Raw genomic sequence first — 20,969 nt, 5'->3', positions numbered from 1 at the left:
ACAGATATTCTCTGATATATCAGTTCTGATATATCCATAAAATGAAAATATTACAGAAGTAAACAAGCTTTGTGCAAATAAATGCAAAATAAGAATTAGGGGGTTTTATTATAAGCCACATTATAGTAGAGACAACAGTACCAGGGCATGGGATAAATTGGAGTCTTCTGAGTACAAAATTCAAACAATCATTTCTCAAGGCTGAGACCTTGACTCTTAATCTTCAAATTTCAATATTGCTGGCAAGGCAAAAAGACAAAGGCCATTAAATACAAGGGGCATACAATTTCAATCTATCTTCTACAGTCTTTAGCACTGCTTATCGGTCATTGCCTTATCCTTCAGACCATAACTGAACAGGCACTTTTGGTACCCGGAGATAAGAAGAAACCTTATTCTAATTGCCAAGGGTAAACTATCATGGATAATTTGTTTCTATGCTGAAAAAAACACCCTCATGCAGTTAACAATGTATGAGTTACCAGTTTCTGAACATGAAGGATCTTGGAAGTGTGGAATCAACAACTGTTAAGACAGTTCTCGAATTAAACATGACTCAAAATAGCAGGAAATTATTTTTCTATTGTTTTCTATAGCTAAAATTTCTCACTTCATTCCTTAACATATAGGCTTTATGAATAAAGAGAGGATCCTAAAGAAAAATGCAAAAGATACAAATACAGACATATGCGGTATTGATCTCAACACACACTACAAATAAAATATCTGCAACTGAGCTCTGATCTGTAACCTACCTGATATATTTGGCTTGGACATTTTGAGCTAGAGCTGGAAAGAGCAGGAAACTCCTCATCAGATTGTAGTAATTGAAGCTTGTTTTCTATCTCATTCAGGAGATGAAATTCTATCGGTTCAGGTGTGTACCCTTCTCCTGGTGCCTGCCACACAGATACATTCTCCTGTTGGACGTGCAGAAAATACTTAAGTCTCATTCGCAAAGGAAACAGACTTTAAGGGCAGTTGCATATCAAGTGTATTTATTTTTCAGATAAACCATACTTAATAATTAAATGTACATTTTCATCCATCTCAGCATACAGCTAAAATCTCACAAATATTCATGTCCCTAACACACTTGAGAGCAGCTATGGACAGAACAAGTAGAGACATTCATACATTCATTGCTTTTAAATATAACCAAGGAGCAACTTACATGGACAACCACTTTCCATCTCATAAAGGAGTCAAAAAGTGAGAAAGCTTGACCAAAATTTGGCTTGGAATGAAACTGCAGAGGTTGATACTATGGCAGAAACCACCTGGAGCCAAATCTCAAACAGAGGGTATGAGGTGTAATGTGACACTTGCACCAAAGGAAAAAACAAGGCATTCATAGGAAATCAAGGGAACTGCTCTGAAGTCAGTAGCTGCCATCCTTCTAGAGTCCCTATATGTTATCACAGAAACTCTGGGAGAGACAGAAAGCAGAGAGTTTGTTTCCTGATCATGATTTACATGACTTTCTCCTCTTGATAGCAGTTAACGCCTGAATAACACATATGAATATATACTCCTACTACATACAGTTGCATATTATGAGTGAGCTAGACCACTTAACCCAAGAAAATGAGCTCATACCCACAGACAGATGCAGGTTCTCCACAGCAACTTGTCGCTCCCTGCCTCACACTCAGGGAAGCGAGTCTGCACAAGCCCCGTTCATTGGGTATCAGAGTAGCAGATTACATCTCTGTCCTGACCACAATGAAAGACTAGATAGGACCTTAAAAGAGCAAGGATGTGTGGAAGAACATGAGTGTATCGCTGGTTTCCTTTCTTTTTCCTACCAGAATAGGACCAGCACCTTGCCCTAAGACTCTAACAATCTGTCATGCAAGACATTCACGCCCACCATTTGTTTCCAGCTTTCAGATTAGTCCTCTGGCCATCTGAGCAGTTGCATCCATACAAGAGGAGGAAATACCAGCTTACAATTACAATACCACTGCTATGTGGTCATTCATGGTTCATCTCTATTACCCTAAAGCACACTCGTTGCAAAAAGAAAAAAGAAGCATACCCCAAACACCTGTCATAAATTATCTTCATAATAAATGCAAAAAAGAAAGAAAGAAAGAAAGAAAGAAAGAAAGAAAGAAAGAAAGAAAGAAAGAAAGAAAGAAAGTCAAGAGTCATCCTTTTTGTGAAACAAAATCAGTTCTAATGCTTTCTTATACAAGTACGATGAGACACAACTAATGAGCCTGACCAGACCTGAGCTGACTCCAAAATAACCACTCACAAATGTCTTAGATGCTTGCCAGCTTTGTGGAAACATCTGTTCAGGTGAGACAGTGACCACCAAAATAGAAGTATCCAGCATGGTATTACATTTGGGTCATGTTAACCACCTCCTAATCACAGAATGAAGATCACAGTGCAAAAACACAGGAATTACTCTACAGGAGCCTGGTAAGATGTAACTGGGTTCATCAGCTACAGCTCAGTTCTGTATGCCATACTCCAAGTATCCACATTACCCCAGTAGTCATTTTACTCCAGGATGAAATGGAGTCACACATTCTCTTTTGTATTTTCAAGATAGCTTTGCTTGGAAAATAAGCTTCTGTCCTGTCAATGTTTCCTGTGTGTTAACTCAGAACAATACTTTTATAACAGCACAGTCGGTGCTTTTGGTGGAACATCTGAAACAAATTATACTCCTGCAGCTTCAGCTTTGACAATTAGATTAGCATGAATATGTGTACTTCTAAAATTTTTAAATACTCATAAAACATTCTTTCAAAGAGTGAGAAGTGCTGTTTGGATATTTGGCGTATGTAGTAGTACAAATCCAATGAAGTTACCTAATCCACATTACACCATACAGAGGAATTCATACAGCATAACCAGATCTGCCTTGATTGACAGCCTCCAAAACATTACTTCAGCCAATGTGATTGCACCAGCTTTTTAAGTCAGAATAAAATAAGATGAAAGAGGCCATCAACTGGATAATTACCTATCCAGCTTGAAGTTGTCTAGATTACTCATTAGCTGATAATTTCCTCATGATTTTTGTTATGAAGTAGCCACAGGAAATGCCTCACCGGTTATAAAATTGCAATGTGGGAGAGGAAGAATCCATCACTAGACTAGACAGGTCTAAGTAACTATTATCCTTGCTTTTACTCTACTTTGATAGGAGAGTTAGGAGCTTTTTCCTTTAAAGAAATTATCTAGTACAGACTAGAGTAACCCACAAACTACCATTCTTGTCCATGGTATCAAGAACATACAACAACACACATCCTGTGAGATGATCTACTTTATATCTAATATTAACAGTAAAATCTCTATCGATACGTGACAGTGACATGTGCCAAGTACAAAATGAGGACATGTTACACTTTTCCATTGCCTTGATGCCTTGAGAATTGATGAACAAAAGTACATGCTGTTAGTTGGAATTTGCATTAGCTACTCTGCATAAATGCCTCTAAATTCTATGACAGACACTAGATTAAAGAGAAAGAAAACCTAGTAACTACACATTTTGAGAGAATACTTTTGCAATCAATAAAATAAATCATAAAAAAAGCACCAGTATTCCCTGGGTCAGAAAGCTATGTTTACTAACAGAAGGTTATTTAAAACATCTTCAGATCTTTAAATGATGGCATTAATCAAACTGAAGACCATCTCCTAGAAACAGTGATTGATGGGATAATCAAATACTCTTTTTACTCTCCATGAGGATTATTTCCACTCACTTCAGCCCCTGATATTCACTGCAGTATGCAGACTGTACATTGTCTAACAATACTATGCTAAACGACAGATGTCTAATGCTTAAGCAGACTTGATATACTTTCAAGACAGACTGAGTTGAAAGCCACAAAAAGATGTTACATTTGTCTTTCTAACTGGACACATAAGCTTCACAAATGTGTATTTCCCCAAGTGCTGCATTTTGAAGTCCATTTATCAGTCGTCAAGAAACCTGGGAGTTATTTGCAAGTAGTTTCTGGCCTTTCTCCCGGTGACTACAGCACTAACCACTCAGATTGATACTCCACAACTTCACATTTTATGCAAAAAAATGGTAATTTTCTCCAAGTGAAGTTCTAAGGTTTCTTCCTCCTGTGCCTAACTTTTTTTTTTTAGGTTTTCCTGTTAATAAAATTAACAAAGAAACCAGCGAGAATTCATTTTTGGAGACAAATTCAACAGTATTTCTCCATCTTTTCTCTCATATCTCAGTAGAGTACTTCACGGTAGGACTAAGATCAAATTTAGATTTACTGTAAAAATAAGCCAAATACAACAAAACAGTACAGATTAAATTTGTCATACCTCAAGATCCTGCAATTCAGTTCCATCTTCTGTATCTTTCAATAGCTCAGTTAGTCTTTTCCTTTCTCCCTCAAGCATAACAAATCGGTTTCCTGAATCCTTTGCTAGCTGAAATGTTTACAAAAAGAAAAAAACCCCATACTTTAGAACTTCACTAACTCAAACACCTCCATACAAAGCTTTTTAACTCTGAAATTAACAGCCAAATCTTGTTTATTTCCATAATACAAGTTATCACTCTGACAAAAAAATATAGCAGCCTACATATAATAAATTTAAAATCCTATATTAGTCCTTGGCATAGCAAGGAGGCAAATATATTTCATTGGATGAAAGATCATGATACCTACTAGGTCCTCACAGGAAAAAAAAAAAAAGCAGGAAAATCTAGGGATGTATTTTCTGACAGAGTGGTCTCATCCAGGCTACACACAAACAATCTGTAAATCTATCCCTTATTTATGCATCAGGGCATGGTCCTTTAACTTGATAGTAAGTCATTTCTTTAGAAGTCTTAAGACATTGCCCTTAAAAAAAGCTGTGTCCAGGCACAAACACAACAATTCAGTTTGCAATACTCTTTATCAAATGCATAGAAGCAGTATTATCCTAACCAATATGAGCATCCAAGTTGAGAACCACCTAATACAGTACTCTGCCATAAACAGCAGTTTTAACAGAAAGGTAAATTTTCATTTATGCCTAATCAACTTAAAAGTTCCTGATTTTAAAAAAAAACTGTCTTCAAAAGCACTTATAGACTAATTTCTAGATAACATTTAAAAAAATATTATTGGTTTTATGTTTTAATGCTTACCTCAATGTTCTTTTTAACGAAATGCTGGCTGGTTTTATTTTTGCTATGTGTTTTTTCTGCTGATTTTTCTGTTTCTAATTCACTTGGATAATCTGATGTTTGAGGAAGAAAAGTTGCTACATTATAATCATTCCTATTCTCATTCAACTAGAACTGTAATAACATCAATCCCATTCAAATCTTTAGCAAACATATAGAGTCAACAGACAAACTTTTTGTATTATGGTTTCATTCTTTATGTAAATGATATTGTTATATTTATACCATACTACTGCCAAAATCTAATTTCATTTTCAACTTTTTATTATATGAGATCACTCAATGTTACAAAGGCTAAATACTTTTGGATTTCTGACCTCAAAAATGTTAAACATGGTGGCCTTAAAAGCCAAAGCATTCCTTCAAACCCTATCATCGTTGCAGTTTTCTCATCATTACAAAACCAGACAATAATTTTTTTGAAAACCACAGAATTATCTGGAGAAATATCAAGTACATTTTTCTAAATAAAACAGCTGAAAAACAGATGATACAGTTGATATTATTATAACACAGCTTATAAAACAAATTTTGTTAAAAAATAAAACTCATCATAGAGCTGTAAATCTATTAAACAGTCACATGATATTCTAAGAACAATAGGTTTCTATCCATGATTTTAAAAGGGCATGATTCTGTTTTTCAGACTTTTACCATGCTTAAAATAACAATTCTTTTATGAATAGCAAATATTTGTCACATTAAATAGCAAGTCTAAGCAAATACAATCAACTTCTAAACCTCAAGAACTATTTCAAAAGCAGGCATGGTACTCTTTGCTTTTCTGGAAAGCAGAAATTGGAAAAATGGATGGGTTATTTCACTAAAAAAAAAAATAATATGACATGTTAGATACTAGAAGACAGGCTATATGGAAATAACTCTCTTTCAGAGTGAACAGAATAAAAGCAAACTCACCAAGATATGAAGTAAATTCCATGTATCCTTTACACACAAACCTTAAAGAACTGAGGTTTTGGATCTGACCAAGAAACCCCCTACAGTTCAAATGCACAACTGTTCTCTGAAAGCATCCTGAGCTTTCTTTACTGTTACCAGGCAACATCATGTGTCAAGGAAATAGATCATGTAGGAATTTAACAATCAATATAAATATTACAAGTTGCATCCTGAAATGAGCAGAACACACCAAACACCAACATAACACACAAGATATACATTACTTTTAAGCTATATCTTTCACTTGACTGTAGAATAGCATTTTTGAGAGGATGCTATCATACAGAACATCTCAAAACATTGAAGTAAAGAAGGGACAGACATGCATCAGGGACAAAGAATACACTGAAGACTGCCATGGGTAATTAAAAGAGATTGCAGCTAAACAGATTTTGCATATGTGTTTTGGTAGATTTGGCACATATTTCAAAGATTTTATATAAATCTTGATGAGACTGATGAAGTAATAGCATAAAACTAGTGTGCACTTTCTTCTCGTACAAGTTCCTCTTGTTCAGGATCTGCCTTTATGACAGCTGTGACACAGAAATCCAAAAGCAACCAAAACAGTAATTCTTAGCTATTCAGACACCACATCAAAAGCCTCCAGCAGAAATAGTAAAAGTCATTTAAAGTGATATTTTGCTCACAGACTGTAAGTGATCTCTACTTCATGCATTCCCAAAGTAGGAACGTGCAGAACATCCCAAAGTAGTGCAAGTGATAGCAACTCCCAACCACACCTGTACTGGAAGCTCCAGAAGTCAGTGCTGTACTGAGTACTGATAATGAAATCTACCACTGTTATTCAAGGGCACTCCAGCAAAACTCAGAAAATTTGAAGAAGGAAGCTGAGGGTCAACCTTTATTTTAAGGAAGGAATGAAAACATATGGTAGAAAGGCAGAGAAATTAAAAACTCTAGCCCACAAAGTTAAGATCACATACTGGGGAACTAAGACGAGTGATAAAATGATAAAGGAGTTGAATTCTATGTTAAAAATTAAAACATACAGTCACATTCTACAAACTGCAGAGATATTGCTGCCATCAATGCTTCCGTTTTGAGGGATGCATTTATGTCTTTGTCATCTCAGCCAGTCACCAGGAAGATTGATTCCTTCTGTTTACATTGCATGGTAGTTGACAAAGAAATAAAAAATTGCAACTGATAGCAATGGCAGTTGAAGCTATTATTCTTATATCACAACACATGTGAAAAGTTACTAACCATACAAATTAAAATTTCAAATAGGGAAAGAACAGAGGCATACATGCACAATTCCATTTATTTTGACATGCTGGACACACTACACCACTAACAGCATTTGAAATGTCTATACAGTCCATGATGACACATGGTCTCTAAAAGAATCAGCAGGTGTTTGAGTTTTGCCAGAATGTACTTATTTCATAAAAGCAGTGCACACTTTACTATAATCAGCATAGCAAAATATAAAATAAGTTTTCTCAAGATTTACATTTGACACAAATCCAAACAATTTCTGCTGAAAACAAATAAAATACAGAATTGCTGCAGTTAGATTCAGCACCACTTGTCATTTCTGTATGGTTTCTGGAATACAACAAGCCTATTGATACAAGCTACAATACCTTAAAGTAATAGCAAAGATAAGCTCTTAAAGAACTGCCATGAAGAATCAATGATACATTTTACAATATATCACTTACACACCTTTTCCTTTTGAAATGGAAAAAAAATGGTTTTATAAACCCAAAAGTAAAAATTTTCTTTGCATGTTGAGTAAAGGTTTCAGATAAGTCACAAAGCTGTTCTCTTCTTTCATTTGCAAAAAAGGGAAGAACTGTCACTGTTCCAGTAAGTAACCTTGCTTTTTCCCATTTCACTGGCCTTGCCACAAAGACTGAGTCTTCATTACCCACCCATTGTACATGTTGTTTTGCCATTTCTAAAAACACAAACTCTACCATTAATAAAGCTTACCCTGGTTTTCTTGGGCTTTATGGCAATCGTAATCTTCAGGATTCATGCATGTGTGAAATACTGAAGTAAACTGCTCATCTTCTTTAGCATGGGAAGGATCTGTAAGGATTTTTTTCCAGTAAAATTCAATTCAAATGTATTTAAAGATATAGCATCACGTATATCATACTATAAGACCTCTTACAGTACTTTCCTCACACTTGGAAAGTAAAGAAATTCACTTGGATAAATGACATAGACACTGTATTTTGCAAGAAACAAAGAAGGGGGAAAGGGTAAAGCGTGAGTCATATGTATGCTGTTTCTTATGGCTGTGTTCTTGTTTTTAACAACTAGTGCCCATAGAAGACAATTCATCACATCCTCAAAGATATAGCCCAAGGCCCTAAACTTCAAATGCCTCTACAGACACCATGTGGCAAGTCATCTAAAACATTGAATAAGAATAAAGCATTCAGGTTTTCACAGCTGGTGTCTGCCCATGCATGAATTATTAGACTTCCAAGTGGCTTAGGTCAAGGGCATACTCTAGAAAAACAGTGTTCAAGCATCCTAGTTGTTTCTGTTACTCAAAGAAAAAAATAAACCAATTGAAGTATTCACATGTGTCAACTGGAAAAAAAAGTTAGAACAGTAGGTTGCAGTCTATATACTTAGCACTTACAGAAAAGGACACATATTGCAAAGAACCACGTGAATTACATGTGATTTTCACAAAGAAAAAACCAAACAATAATCAGTAATAAAGAGGTGTAACGGACTCAACTGAACAAATTATTTTGATAAACAGAGCATACGGTAAGTAATTTAGGGCTGTTTAATTAACTCCTGATTTAGATTTCTGCTGTGAGTGTGTCAGAAGGTTTTTTTGTGCCTGAAAGGCTTGGAACACTTAAGTTATTAATGATTTTGTACCTGAACTTGTGTTTGATTTCACAGCTACATTAAAAGCTGTAACAGCTCTCATCTATAATTTTCTTAATAAAGTTCTATCAAATTCAAGTTCTGAAAAGCAAAACATATGAAATGTATTCCATTTCAGTATCAACCAGGGCAGCCATCAAGACATTAGTTTACTTAAATAAATCCTAAAGTAAATAAATAAGACCTGAAAAGTAAGGCACTAGCATGATACAGAAAAGATAAAGATCAAGCTGGAGGAAAACTATAAATCTAAACGATTCAATTTCATCTGCAGCACACCAGAAACCACGTGATGCACATGGTCTCTACAGGAGTAACTTTTGAGATAAAGGAGTAAGCAGTCATATAGTCTTGCTTGCCTACTGTTATTTTAATATATCCTGACATCTGCTGGAGACTCTCTAAATATCACCCAAATCAAATTGTTTTCTTCCCTTAGTAACCCGAACATAGAATATTTCTTTAGCATAGAAATAAAAGCATAGAACATTTCTTTAGCCTAGAAATAAAAGCAGGTTACATTGTAAATAGTAAGTTTTGTTGAAATATTTTAACTACCATTATTATTTATTCATTGAAATATTTATTGAAATATTTTAGCTACCATTATTATGCATGTACTTCCAACATTCAAGCTGAGATTTTTGCTAAGCAAAAGCCATTCAGACCTCAAATCCTTATTCTCTCCCCAAAAAGAAAAAAAGACAGTCTGTTCCACAATTCTGTTTCTCTTTACTTACCAGCTGTATCCTGCCACGATGAGAACAAAGCTAGAAACTGGTTTGTGTTTTCTACCTCCTCATGGCTTCCTGTGGTTCTGATAGACTATTCAAAAGAAATAAACTGTGTATGTATAGATACATTCATATATTTAAAGTAAATTCTTTAAAGTGAAATACACTGTGTGCATATCAGATCTAATGAACTTCAGGCCCTATTAAAAATTACTCTTCTCACTCTACTTTCCTGAGGCTATCTGAATATCTCCAGAAGTTATGACAAAAGTATGGTGAAACATTAAAGCCTCTGTTATACATAGTCTTTTATGTGGAGACCCACTTCACCGGACAAAGTTCTATAATGTCTATGTGGTTCCAAATCAAATGAAATTATGAAATGCAGTCAAAACAATCATGTTTTTAAGCAACTCACATTTCTGTTCATGTAAAACAGAGGAAATACTAATTTGTTTCAAGGCATTTAACTGCTAGAGGCCGGGATAGGGATAGGTTAAAGGAATTTGTGCGGTAGCATTCTTATGCCTTCTTCAGGCAGCATCTCTAATTTCTTCAACAACAGACAGTACTGAAATAGCTGGGCCTAAGAAGGATCCCACTTGAGCAGAATAAATACTTTTTCGCCTGGATTCACAGCCATTACATCTTGACACACCTTACCTTCCCTGCAAGTGGTGAACTCAAGCATAATCCTATGCTAGTAAACCACACCCAGACACCTGCATATTTGGCAATTTGTCTTATCAATTTTTAAGGAGCGTGTCCTTCTTTCAAAGCCTGCCCAGCCAATATGCATTAAAAACTATCCAATCTTACTTTTTAAGATTCATTTCTTAATTTTAGTGAGCCAACTGTGAGTTATTTAATAATAAGGCTTCTGTGAAATACGGTAATTCTGTGAGACAGTTCTCTAAGATACATCAGTCACAAAACAAGCAGAACACTTCTAACCTGAAGTTCCTGCCAGAGCATTGCCCTCATTTCTTTGCCTTGATTTTTAACTACTCTTTCCTTAAAACACTGTTTTTCAAGTATAGTGTCAAGTTTATTCATTTTCTTTATAGCTGCTTGAATCTGAGCATCTATATCTGTGTCTTCAGAACATTCCAAGTCAGAAGAGTCTGCTGGAGAATATATTTAAAATTAATGTTAGCTTGAAGCATGTCAAAAAAACAAACACTAAAAAGCAGTTAAAGTAATTTGGCAATACCCATAGATAAGAGCACAACATTCATTCTCAAATGCATGTTAATTTCTAAACCTGTTTGTAGCGGAGAAAAATACAGAAATCTTTGCAACAGAGTGCTGAATCAAACTCTGAGCTGTAGCAGTTGGATATGGAGGTGTGGGAGAGGAAAACTCACCTATTTTGGGCAAGCAATTTGATTCAAATTTATAATGGAAGAATGACATCTCCACAGTATCAGCAAAAATCATTGAGTTTAAAAATATAAAATATTTTTTTCAGCCTGAGTAGTAGAATATATTTTGAAATTAATATTAAGAGAGGGTTAAGAGAGACTCTGTAATATCTCTGCCTTTAAATATTAGAGAAGTTACAGTCTTATGTCTTAGCCAAACCAGATTCTGATACTGGTTCTAGAAAAATGTTGGTTTAAAAATGAAAAACTGTGAAACATGATGGAAGCTACCATTACTTAATTAAAGTAGATTTCTATATTGTCTCCTTCTTTTCCTTGTTTTTCCATATTAATTGCAGAAGAAACACTTGCTGCACTGTCCCTAATCCCACAGATTTACAAATTTTGGAGTCCTGAAACACTCTATTTCATTTTCTAATCTCTTGAGGTCAAATGCTCTACATAGCCATTGATCCAAGCATTTACTGTGATGCATTGGTCTACTTTATGCCATAAAAATATGAGGGATACAACAAGGGAAGAGCTATAAAAATCTAAGTGACCTACAGAGGACAGATGGACCCAAGGACAGATGGTAAAAAAAGGAGTACTTATTTTAACTGGCCTGAGCTCAGCAGATTGATATCAACCTTAAACTACTGAGTGAAGCTTTAAGTTGAGTTCTATCCAATTTCTGTTCTGTAGATATTAATATCATGTTTGGTGACCAGCATTGTTGCACTGGATAGGATAACCACTGAATTCTGCCTTATTACACTGATTGAATTTACAGAAAACTCAAATTCTATTATAGAATTTTAATGGATATAGCATATATCCATTAATAAAGCAAACTCTAAATAAATAATTCATCCAATACCTCTTGAATAGCACAACTCATATACATGTTCAACTTGCAGTATTCTTTTATAACTATATAATATGCACACAAATACACAACCATTACAAACTGTCTTACACGCATTCATAAGAAAAGGAAAAGGTTTTATTGCACTGCTCATTTTATACACCTGAAAGGTATTATCTGATTTTGCATTACCTGGTTTTCCTGGGTTAGGTTCACAGGAATGCGAAGTTTGTAAAATAGTATCTGATTTTGCACTGCTTGGTTGTCCTGGGGAAGATTCACAGAATTTCGACATCTGTGTTTCATTGCCTTCATCTCCAGAATCTGAATTAGAGCAACATCCTGAAATACACAAGGAAAAGCCTTTCACAATAAACCATACATTTTTGTCAATTAGGGATCACCACAGAGCCTTTGCAGTAGAATAGCTTAAAAAATAGTATGTACTAGTACACCAGAACTCATGTTAAAAACAGGAGCAGGAATCAAGATATTTCTTTTGACCCCAGTTCTGTCATGAAATCTTAACTAAATTTCAAGACTGTATCCAAACACCTGCTTCACTTACTGGCCTTTGCATCTCTATTTGTAAACAGTCAGCCACCCAAGAACATTAATCCATTACCATTTATAGAATGACAGAAGAATGCCATGAAACACTTCTGCAAGTGCTTCAATATAAGTTTTACACTGCATACTTATATTTAAAGTATTTTATTAGTATTAACATTGTTCAGTTGTTAAATACTGTAACATGTAATCATAAATTCCAGACTTTTGGACAGGTGGACCAAAATTAGGATACAATGTTTCCAACACATGATCGTGATTACTCTGAAAAGTTTGATTAAAAACATCTTAATGAAAACACTTTCTAACATGATTCCATGGAACACACATGGATGGGTTTTCCTGATCTTTTAAACCAGATCATAGCTTATGATGCCACAAGAAATTTACTGTACTGCACTGACAGTAATAACACATTTCTTTCAAAGGTGGATTTCAAATAGTGAAGAGAAGTGAAGGTATGGATTTTGACATCTTCTTTTCCAGAATTTTGCCTATTTGCAACCTCTATTCCCTCCATCAGTAGAATTTTGCCTGAACTATAAAAACTTGATATTTGGCCTAGTCACAACAAAGGAGAGTTTTAGTCATTCCCACCTGACAACTCGTTGGGATTCCACAGACATTTCTGAAGAGAGATGGTCGTATTCTCCACTGTTTGCTGATCTGTTCTTACCTCCTGGACATCAGATTTATCTCTGTCATCACCTTTGTTTTCTGCTGGACAGCATTCTTCTAGATTGCCTTTCTGATAACCATCAGCCAAACTGACAGGTGACTCAACCTAGGAAATGCAAATTATTGTCACCATGAAAACAGGAATGTTTTGGGTGAAGAAGATAACCACAATACTCACATGCTATCACAAAGGACAACAGCAATTCTGTACAATACTGCAGTGTACTTCTTAAATAAAAGAACCATTTCCGGGCCTGATACTAATACTAAGCAAGAGCTCTCTTTCTTAGATTTCACACTGATTCTCAAGCTCATCATTCCCCAGACTGTCAGATTTGGGATTGCCAGGCTAGGGTACATATGAAACTAAAAAAGCTGAATATCACTTCTTTAGCATTCTACTATGAAGAATTAGGCATGGAGGTTTTAACCTGCTGAAGGAGAGAAAAATTACCTTTTGTAAACACGGTTCTGGTGTTAACTCCATAGATGTATTTAAAAGTCTACAATTAGGTCTTGAGCTAGTTATAGGCCTTGAAATTTCATCTAAGCTCCCATGTGTAATATCCACTGTTACCTAAAATCAGGAAAAAAACAGCAAAAACATTTCAAATAAACAGTTTCATAATAAACATACTACAAGCCCTGCAATATTTCAGATATAGATCATGTAAGTTTAAAATGCTTTCTAGTAACTCCATGTTACAAGGTTTTTCCAGTTTAGACTGGCTTGCCACTCAAGTATGTGTTTTGAATATACATACAAATATCTGTTATATCATCAAGCCAACCAAAGTATTCAAATGTGCTTACTATCAAAGACACTTTGAATGACATATATGTTACAAGTAATCTCACAACAGGGGAATTATCATGACTCTTCTTTTACTTTTTTTTTTTTAATCATTGGACTAACAAAGTTAGCATCAACAAAAGAATGAAGCATTTTAGACACACCTTGTACACAACTAAAACAGCAAAATGCTGCTTATGTTCAAATGTTCAAATGGGGAGTTCCTAAATCTAAACATTCACATTCCCAACCTCTGTTCAATTTTGAGGTTAAAACACAGACATGCATGTTACTCTGGGGAAAAAAAAAAAAACAACCCAAAACACCTAAACAAAAAAAAAAAAAAAAAAAAGAAAAAAAGAAAAAAAAAAAAGAAAAAAAAAAGAAAAGAAAAACAAACAAACAAACAAACCCAAAAAACCCCTGTGTGAATTCCCAGGAATTAGACATCTCAGTGCATTATGATATGTGCTGGCGATTCTCGAAGGCCCAAGTAAATACAAGTCTTTATTTCAGTATAAGGGAGGCAGGGAGGCAGGAAAGCAGGCAGGAAAGCGGAAAGAGAGGAAAGTAGGTAGGCAGGGAGAAGGGAAAGCAAGGAGATAGGGAGGGGAGGGAGGCAAGAAGGCAGGCAGGGAGGGACGGAGGAAAGCAGGAAGGCACGGACGGAGGAAAGCACACAGGAAGGCAGGCAAGGAGAAAGGCAGGGAGGAAGGCAGGGGGGAAGGCAGGGGGGAAGGCAGGCGAAGAGGAAGGCAAGCAGGACAGCAGGCAGCGGGAGCCCCGTCCTTACCGCGGGAGGGCAGCAGCATCGGGCGCCGCCGCCGTTGCCGTGACGACCAGGCGGGCGAAGTCTCGCGATAGCTGCTGCCTGTGCCGGCGCGGTGCCGTCGCTTGCGGTCCCATTCCCGCCGTGCTCCCGCTGTGCTCCCGCTCCGTTCCCAGGGGTGCGGACGTGGCCCAGCGCTCCTTGTGCCCTGCTGCAGCTCTGCCCTCTCTGTCCTGATAGAGAGGAGCGCTGCCTGCACGGCGCCTCTTTTCTCCGAGCCCCCCCGTGCCGCACCCGTTTGAGCGACAGGAAAGCAAAGTTGCCGCTTCCTTTGGCACCCATGTGTGTCAAAATCAGGTTTTCATTGGCAGGACAAATTCACAAGAAACAATTCCTTCTGAAGTAATAAATTGCATCTCCTTCAAATTAAGATTTTGATTGACAAGGTTTTGTGCCAAAATAAATCTTACTTAGCTGGTGGTATTACGTGCTGCGGTCTGCAGTAGAGCTTCCATTGATGCTTACAGTATGTGGTGTTTTATTTCACGTGTGCCACTAAGAGAACGATTTTTCCTGGGATTTGGTGTAGTAACAATGCAATGTGGTTCACAGTTAAGAACTGAAGACAGTGCAAATGCTCTAGTGAACCCTGTGTGGTTTTGCCCTCTCCTTAAGCATACTGATCTCTGGTACATTAAAATATTAACATGTCTAATGATTGCTAATGCAATACCATAGTGGTGTTTGGATCCTGTGGTGCTTTCCAGACGGTGCAGATGATGATTTGAAGGGAAAAACAGAATGCATGTTTAGATGTGCAAGTTGAATATCTAAGGCCATTAATGACAATGAGAAAGCAGTAGAATGGACAATACTGAACTGCCTAAACTAAAATACAGGGTTTCTGTATTGGGAATTACATTAGCTATGCATAATGAGGTATGGCAAGCAGCTAGGTGTAACTGCCCCAATATTTTTTCCAATGAGGCTGTCACACCTGAGATTGAGTAATAATGGCTTAGCAAGGATATCTCAAACCACAGTTGATCTTATCATCTGCTATATGTCCTGGGAGACCCAGAGATGAAGAGGTTCATAGAGTTCATCTCAAATCCTGTAGATCAGGTCATAAGAGTCTTCCTCTCCAATAAGGACTGACCTTTGTAAATAACATTAAACACTACATAACCTCAAATACTGTTATAGGTGGGAAGTGTACTTATACTGAAGCTTGAACACGAAAAACAGAATCAAGGGTGTGCTTTCTTTTTTTGCCTTTCCAGGAACAGATCAATTTTGTTCCAAGATAAACTAGATAGTTCTTTGAAGTATGACAATTTAAAAAAAAAAAAAAAAAAAAAAAAAAAAAAAAAAAAAAAAGGTTGGAATGGAAAAAACTCTTTGTTTCTAGGAAGTGGACAGCAGGAAGAGCACTCAAAGATGTGCTTTTCATCCTAAAAGATAGGTTATAACATGATGAAATCACATTTAGACAAACCCTCTTGATACTCAGAACACAGTTGTCATAGTAACAGAATTTATTTATCCTTTTCTTCCTGATCCAATCAAAAAGAAATCCAAACAACGGGGGACATACAGGGAACTTGTTCCCAATTACTACTGCTTCCTTTCATGCTCTGCTTCTGAAAAGCCTGTTAATACACAAATAGGTAACCAAAACTCTTTTATTTCATTGTCTCATATATGTTGAAGAAAAAAAGTCAAGAATTTTTGAATGCTCTTTAGTTATTTACCTTTGATTATTTTTTATATCTTTCTGTGTACTCACCTGAAAAACCTTTTATTTACCATAGGCAATATTTCTAACATAGACTGCAGCAGTTCCAGTACTCAGGTTAGGACAAGCAGAGCTAATATTTAGTATATTAATTCCTCTGAAGGTTAGGGCAATAAACAGACTCTTTTCTTGAAAAGGAAGGTGATTATGTATTAGTATCTTTTGACTGGTATGTGCCAAGTCAAGGGCAAAGAGCCATGAATTTGGGCCATATTCAAATTTCCCCAGAAACCCTTGGTGAAGATGAGTAGAGTTCTGCAGTGTGCTCCATCAGCAATAGTGATACAGCACAGTAACCCACCAGCTGAAGGAGACAGGCCAAACTAAAGTGCTAAGTCCCGAGTCAGTGGTAAAACTTCCATTGTTTATTAAAGCCAGGTGTTGATCCTTTGACTTGCCTTGGAAAAGCTCGTGTTGACAAAACTGCCTTCCATGTTGCCACACCTTCTGCTGCAGGACAAGAGCAGAGTGTGGGAAGCAGGAGCTCAAGATGGACTGTGTTGTGCTGAAATCCCTCAGTGCTGCAGGGTGCAATGTGTTGGTAGTTTGCTACTAAAAAGGTGCAAGGCAACCCAAAAAATTTGATCCTGCAAGTGTCTCAGGACCTTCTTCTGTACCTTAGGAAGTGATCCAGGCAAAATGTAGAGGGTTTTACAGAAATGGAGGCCAAGAAGTTATAATACTGCTCAGTGAAGTCATGTGCACAGAAGAGTTTCTGGAGGAAATCACCATCCCTGTGCACCATGCTTAGCCATAGGTAACCTTGGAATGCAGAGTTGCTGCTGGAGAAACCCTGGTTTGCATTAACAAATGTATATTCAGGAACTGGATCTCATTTGGTATTTCTTTGCTTCCTTTTAAAAAATAGTCCACTTTCTCCTTCCAGAGAAGAGCAAAATACATTTTTTTAAGTATTTCACCAACATAGCATTATTTAGTACAGAAGAACATTTTTGGGTTTTCATATCATATGTGTTTGGGGTGTTTTTTAATTTTTACATCATGTTTGTTTGAATTTACAATATTTTTAAGGATATCTCAGAATAATAAATTGACATTGTCCTCGTAGTCTGTTCATCCTTTTTAAACTATTTCCTCCTTTGTTTAAAGTGAGCTCTATTTTCCTCCCTTAAGTGCTAGAATAATGGGTTCTAACTTTCCAACCTTCAAGTTTATTCTTCAGTAGTAAGATTTAGCCTTTAAATCCACTTGCACTGGCCAAATTACCCCAGGCTTTTTCTTCTTAAATTTCCACAGCTTTGCTTTGTATTTCACTTTTGTTCTTCAATAATCTAGAAAGAAACATTTATCTTAACACTTGTGGTGGTTAAAAACGACCACAATCAATCAAAAAGACAAAAAAAAAAACCCCCATAACTCACTTCTGAGTACTTTTAGTGTGATGTTATAACAGGACTTGACTTTTTTTTCCATGTTGGACACTGGAAAACATTTTGTCCAGGTGAATAATTCGAACAACAATCCAAAAAACAGCAGTAATGACTCAAAACTACTCGTGTCTTAAATGGAGTTAAAAATAAAACAATTCAAATATTCCATCTTGCTTAGAGTTTCCTGAATTAGTGTTTTCTGATGGCAATTCTAGCATAGAGGCTAGTATGTGAACTTTACACAGATGAAGAAGGTTGGGTTTTATACAGGTTGGGGTTTTTTCTATAAAAAGATGTGCTTTTGTTAATTTTTTCCACATGGATAAATTGCTGAAAGATGGACTAAAAACATTCTCAAGTAATTCTTGAGGTATGGAAAACCACTGTAGTTAATTTCTTGCTGAAGGATTTCAATGTCTTTGGATGTAATCTGCTAAAAAAAATCAAGTGTTTACATGTATTCTTTTTGAAAGAGATATTTTTGTCTCAACAGTAAAAATCCATCACAGACCATTCACCTTCCAGATATAACATGAGATTATATACAATTTAATGCTTTAAATTTATCATTGGTATTTCATTCAACATGAGAGTTGAAAGAGACAAAACCAACTTTTCTTTCTTCAGAGGAGTTCAGATCTGAGTAAACATTTATCCACATTCAGTAATCACAGAGATTTCGAGCAGTACCTATATCTAAGCAGGACATGAATGTTAAACTTAGCCAAAATTCATGAGGAAACTACAATTCCTACTTTGATTTTTAGGTTTTCAAGATTTTCTCAATTGCATCTGTTCTTTCACTAGTTTTGGAAAAACAAACACTTCATTAAATTACTTTTTATTGACACTTAAAAAAAATACATGCTGTAGTACTTCTCCACCTCTGCCACAAAAGGACCAATTTTTTCTGGAATCTTTCTTCTGTCTGATTTCAGGAAAGCTGAATGTCTGTCTTCTCATCTCTGTAACTAAGAAGGGCAGCTCAGGCTCCCACCACCCACCTGGACCCCTTGAAGACTGTTCCTCACTCCCAAGCTAGAAGCTTTTGAACTAGCAAGAAATGAAATTCACTGAAACCAAAAAGGAAATGGAGAAAAACATACTTAACACAATATTTACACTCTTTTCTTTAAATACACTTTTATTAAAACATTTGCTTTTAATGACTCATAGAAATCCACAACCTTGGAGCCATCAGAAGCTGGTGACTTCCTTCAAACTATCAAAGGAAGAAAAGGTACATTCTGCTTTAGCAGATTTTTTTTTTTTCTCACTTTTAAGATTAGCTGGTTGGATTTAGCAATTTACTGTGAATTTGTCAAGATTCTTCACCTTGTCCCTTTTAAAGTATGCTTTAAAGAAAACTACTTTCAGAAGCAGGCAGTAATCACAGATAAAGGTTCAGCATGCAGCAAAGGGCTAAAGTACAGGAAAACCACAAGGAGCAAACAGGTGTTACGAGATTGTGCTTTTAAGAAACTACCCACAGAGACAACAGTGAGTGCAGATGAAAGACTACCTGAAACTGAACAAGAACTAAAATGCCACGGCTGCAATAGTTTTAGGTCACCTAGCAGACAGACACAGTTTAAAGTTCACATTCAGTATAAATGAGACAATATGCCTGTGATAATGCAGAGAGGCAAGCCGCAGCACAATGCCTAAACTCTCACAGAAAAGCTGCTGAGCTGATACCAGGGTTGGCATGACTGACTCACTCAAGAATTAGGCACCAGATTTGAAAGTCTTGTGTTCATACACTGGGTGGTCTGCTCTGCGAGACAAGTGGAGCAGGAGGGTTGGTATCTATATCTGTGAAGATAGAAGGAAAACTTCTCCGCCTCTGGCAATATTGAGCAACAGCATTAATAAGCCTTTGCCTTTTGAAGTCTGTTGCCAGCTTCTTCACCCAACAGTTCAGTTGTCACTGAAACACTCAGAATCCCTCTCTGTTAGTCTCTCTGTGTGTGAGAGTGAGAGACAGACTCAGAAACTGAGACTGTCACACTCAGAGAAAGGCCACTAGCATTTCACACCCATTTCTTTCATTTGCTAGCTTTCTCATAAGAAAACAGCAGAGTGCACCAGCAGCAAACTTTATTTCAAGGCTTACCCCTTATTTACTTACCTAATTCATACATTACACTTTAGGAACATTTGTATATGCCCTTTATCACAGGATCCTTTGCACATACGTATTTGTTTATTGGAGTCAGGATTTGTCCTGTATGGGCTCCAATCAAGTTTTTACTTAAAACTACAAGAATATATATGGATCTTTATAAACAGAGGTCTTTTTCACATTTAACACACATGATGATTTGGGTATTCTTGGCTTTGTGGAGGTTTTAAGCCAAAAAAAAGTGGTTTAGGTTTTAAAATACTTTAGATTTTTGGCAGATGCTTGGTAACTATTTTGTGCAAAAAAATCCAGCAAGTTTTAACACTGATCAAATAAATGCGCATAACAGAAAACAAATACACTTAATAGTCCATCCTACTTCATTAATGGAATTTGCAGAATATTGCTGTGTCTATTTGTGGGAGAGTAGGACTTACCATGCTGCATGTCTTCTGCTCTCTACAGCCTTTCCTGTTAAGTTACTTAGATGCCCAGTCCCTCTTAATACAACATAACATTTCCCAGAAAACCAACTGCCATATTTCCATAATTCAACCATAAAAAGAGTTCCTAAATTCATGTATACTTTTGAAAGTTAGTAACAAGGTATCATCATAAGGATTTCAGAGATCAAACTACAAATTTCCATATATATTTGATATATTATTTTCATTAAGTATTTCATATTCATAAGGAACACTTGTATATATGTTTTTCTTTTGTTTCTTTGTTTAACTTGTATTTGGCAAAAAAAAAAAAAAATCAGGCTGTACCAAATTTCAACATAATAAAGATCCATGGGATCAAACATGTAATAGAAAGTGACCTTCCTCTGTCACTTAAAGCTCCTGCTCTTA

General features: G+C 36.2%; 1 protein-coding gene across 1 annotated transcript in view; it reads right to left on the bottom strand.

The window, feature by feature from the left end:
• The window catches only part of FSIP1 (fibrous sheath interacting protein 1), a 65,366-nt gene extending 51,611 nt beyond the window's left edge, over positions 1-13,755 (bottom strand). The window contains exons 1-9 of the mRNA XM_066188301.1: positions 13,691-13,755; positions 13,156-13,342; positions 12,181-12,330; positions 10,711-10,883; positions 9,763-9,847; positions 8,099-8,197; positions 5,135-5,226; positions 4,318-4,425; positions 756-920 (exon numbers count right to left, since the gene is read on the bottom strand). Coding sequence (XP_066044398.1) covers positions 756-920; positions 4,318-4,425; positions 5,135-5,226; positions 8,099-8,197; positions 9,763-9,847; positions 10,711-10,883; positions 12,181-12,330; positions 13,156-13,342; positions 13,691-13,723 — 1,092 coding nt within the window. The 5' untranslated portion in view covers positions 13,724-13,755. The remainder of the gene's footprint in view (positions 1-755; positions 921-4,317; positions 4,426-5,134; positions 5,227-8,098; positions 8,198-9,762; positions 9,848-10,710; positions 10,884-12,180; positions 12,331-13,155; positions 13,343-13,690) is intronic.
• Between the last annotated feature and the right edge of the window lie 7,214 nt (positions 13,756-20,969).

This window comes from Chamaea fasciata, unplaced genomic scaffold (genome assembly GCF_029207755.1).
Source record: "Chamaea fasciata isolate MVZ Bird 193981 ecotype frontalis unplaced genomic scaffold, bChaFas1.0.hap1 SCAF_7, whole genome shotgun sequence".
Classification (NCBI taxonomy): Eukaryota; Metazoa; Chordata; class Aves; order Passeriformes; family Sylviidae; genus Chamaea; species Chamaea fasciata.
This window is presented reverse-complemented; position numbering and strand designations above follow the sequence as displayed.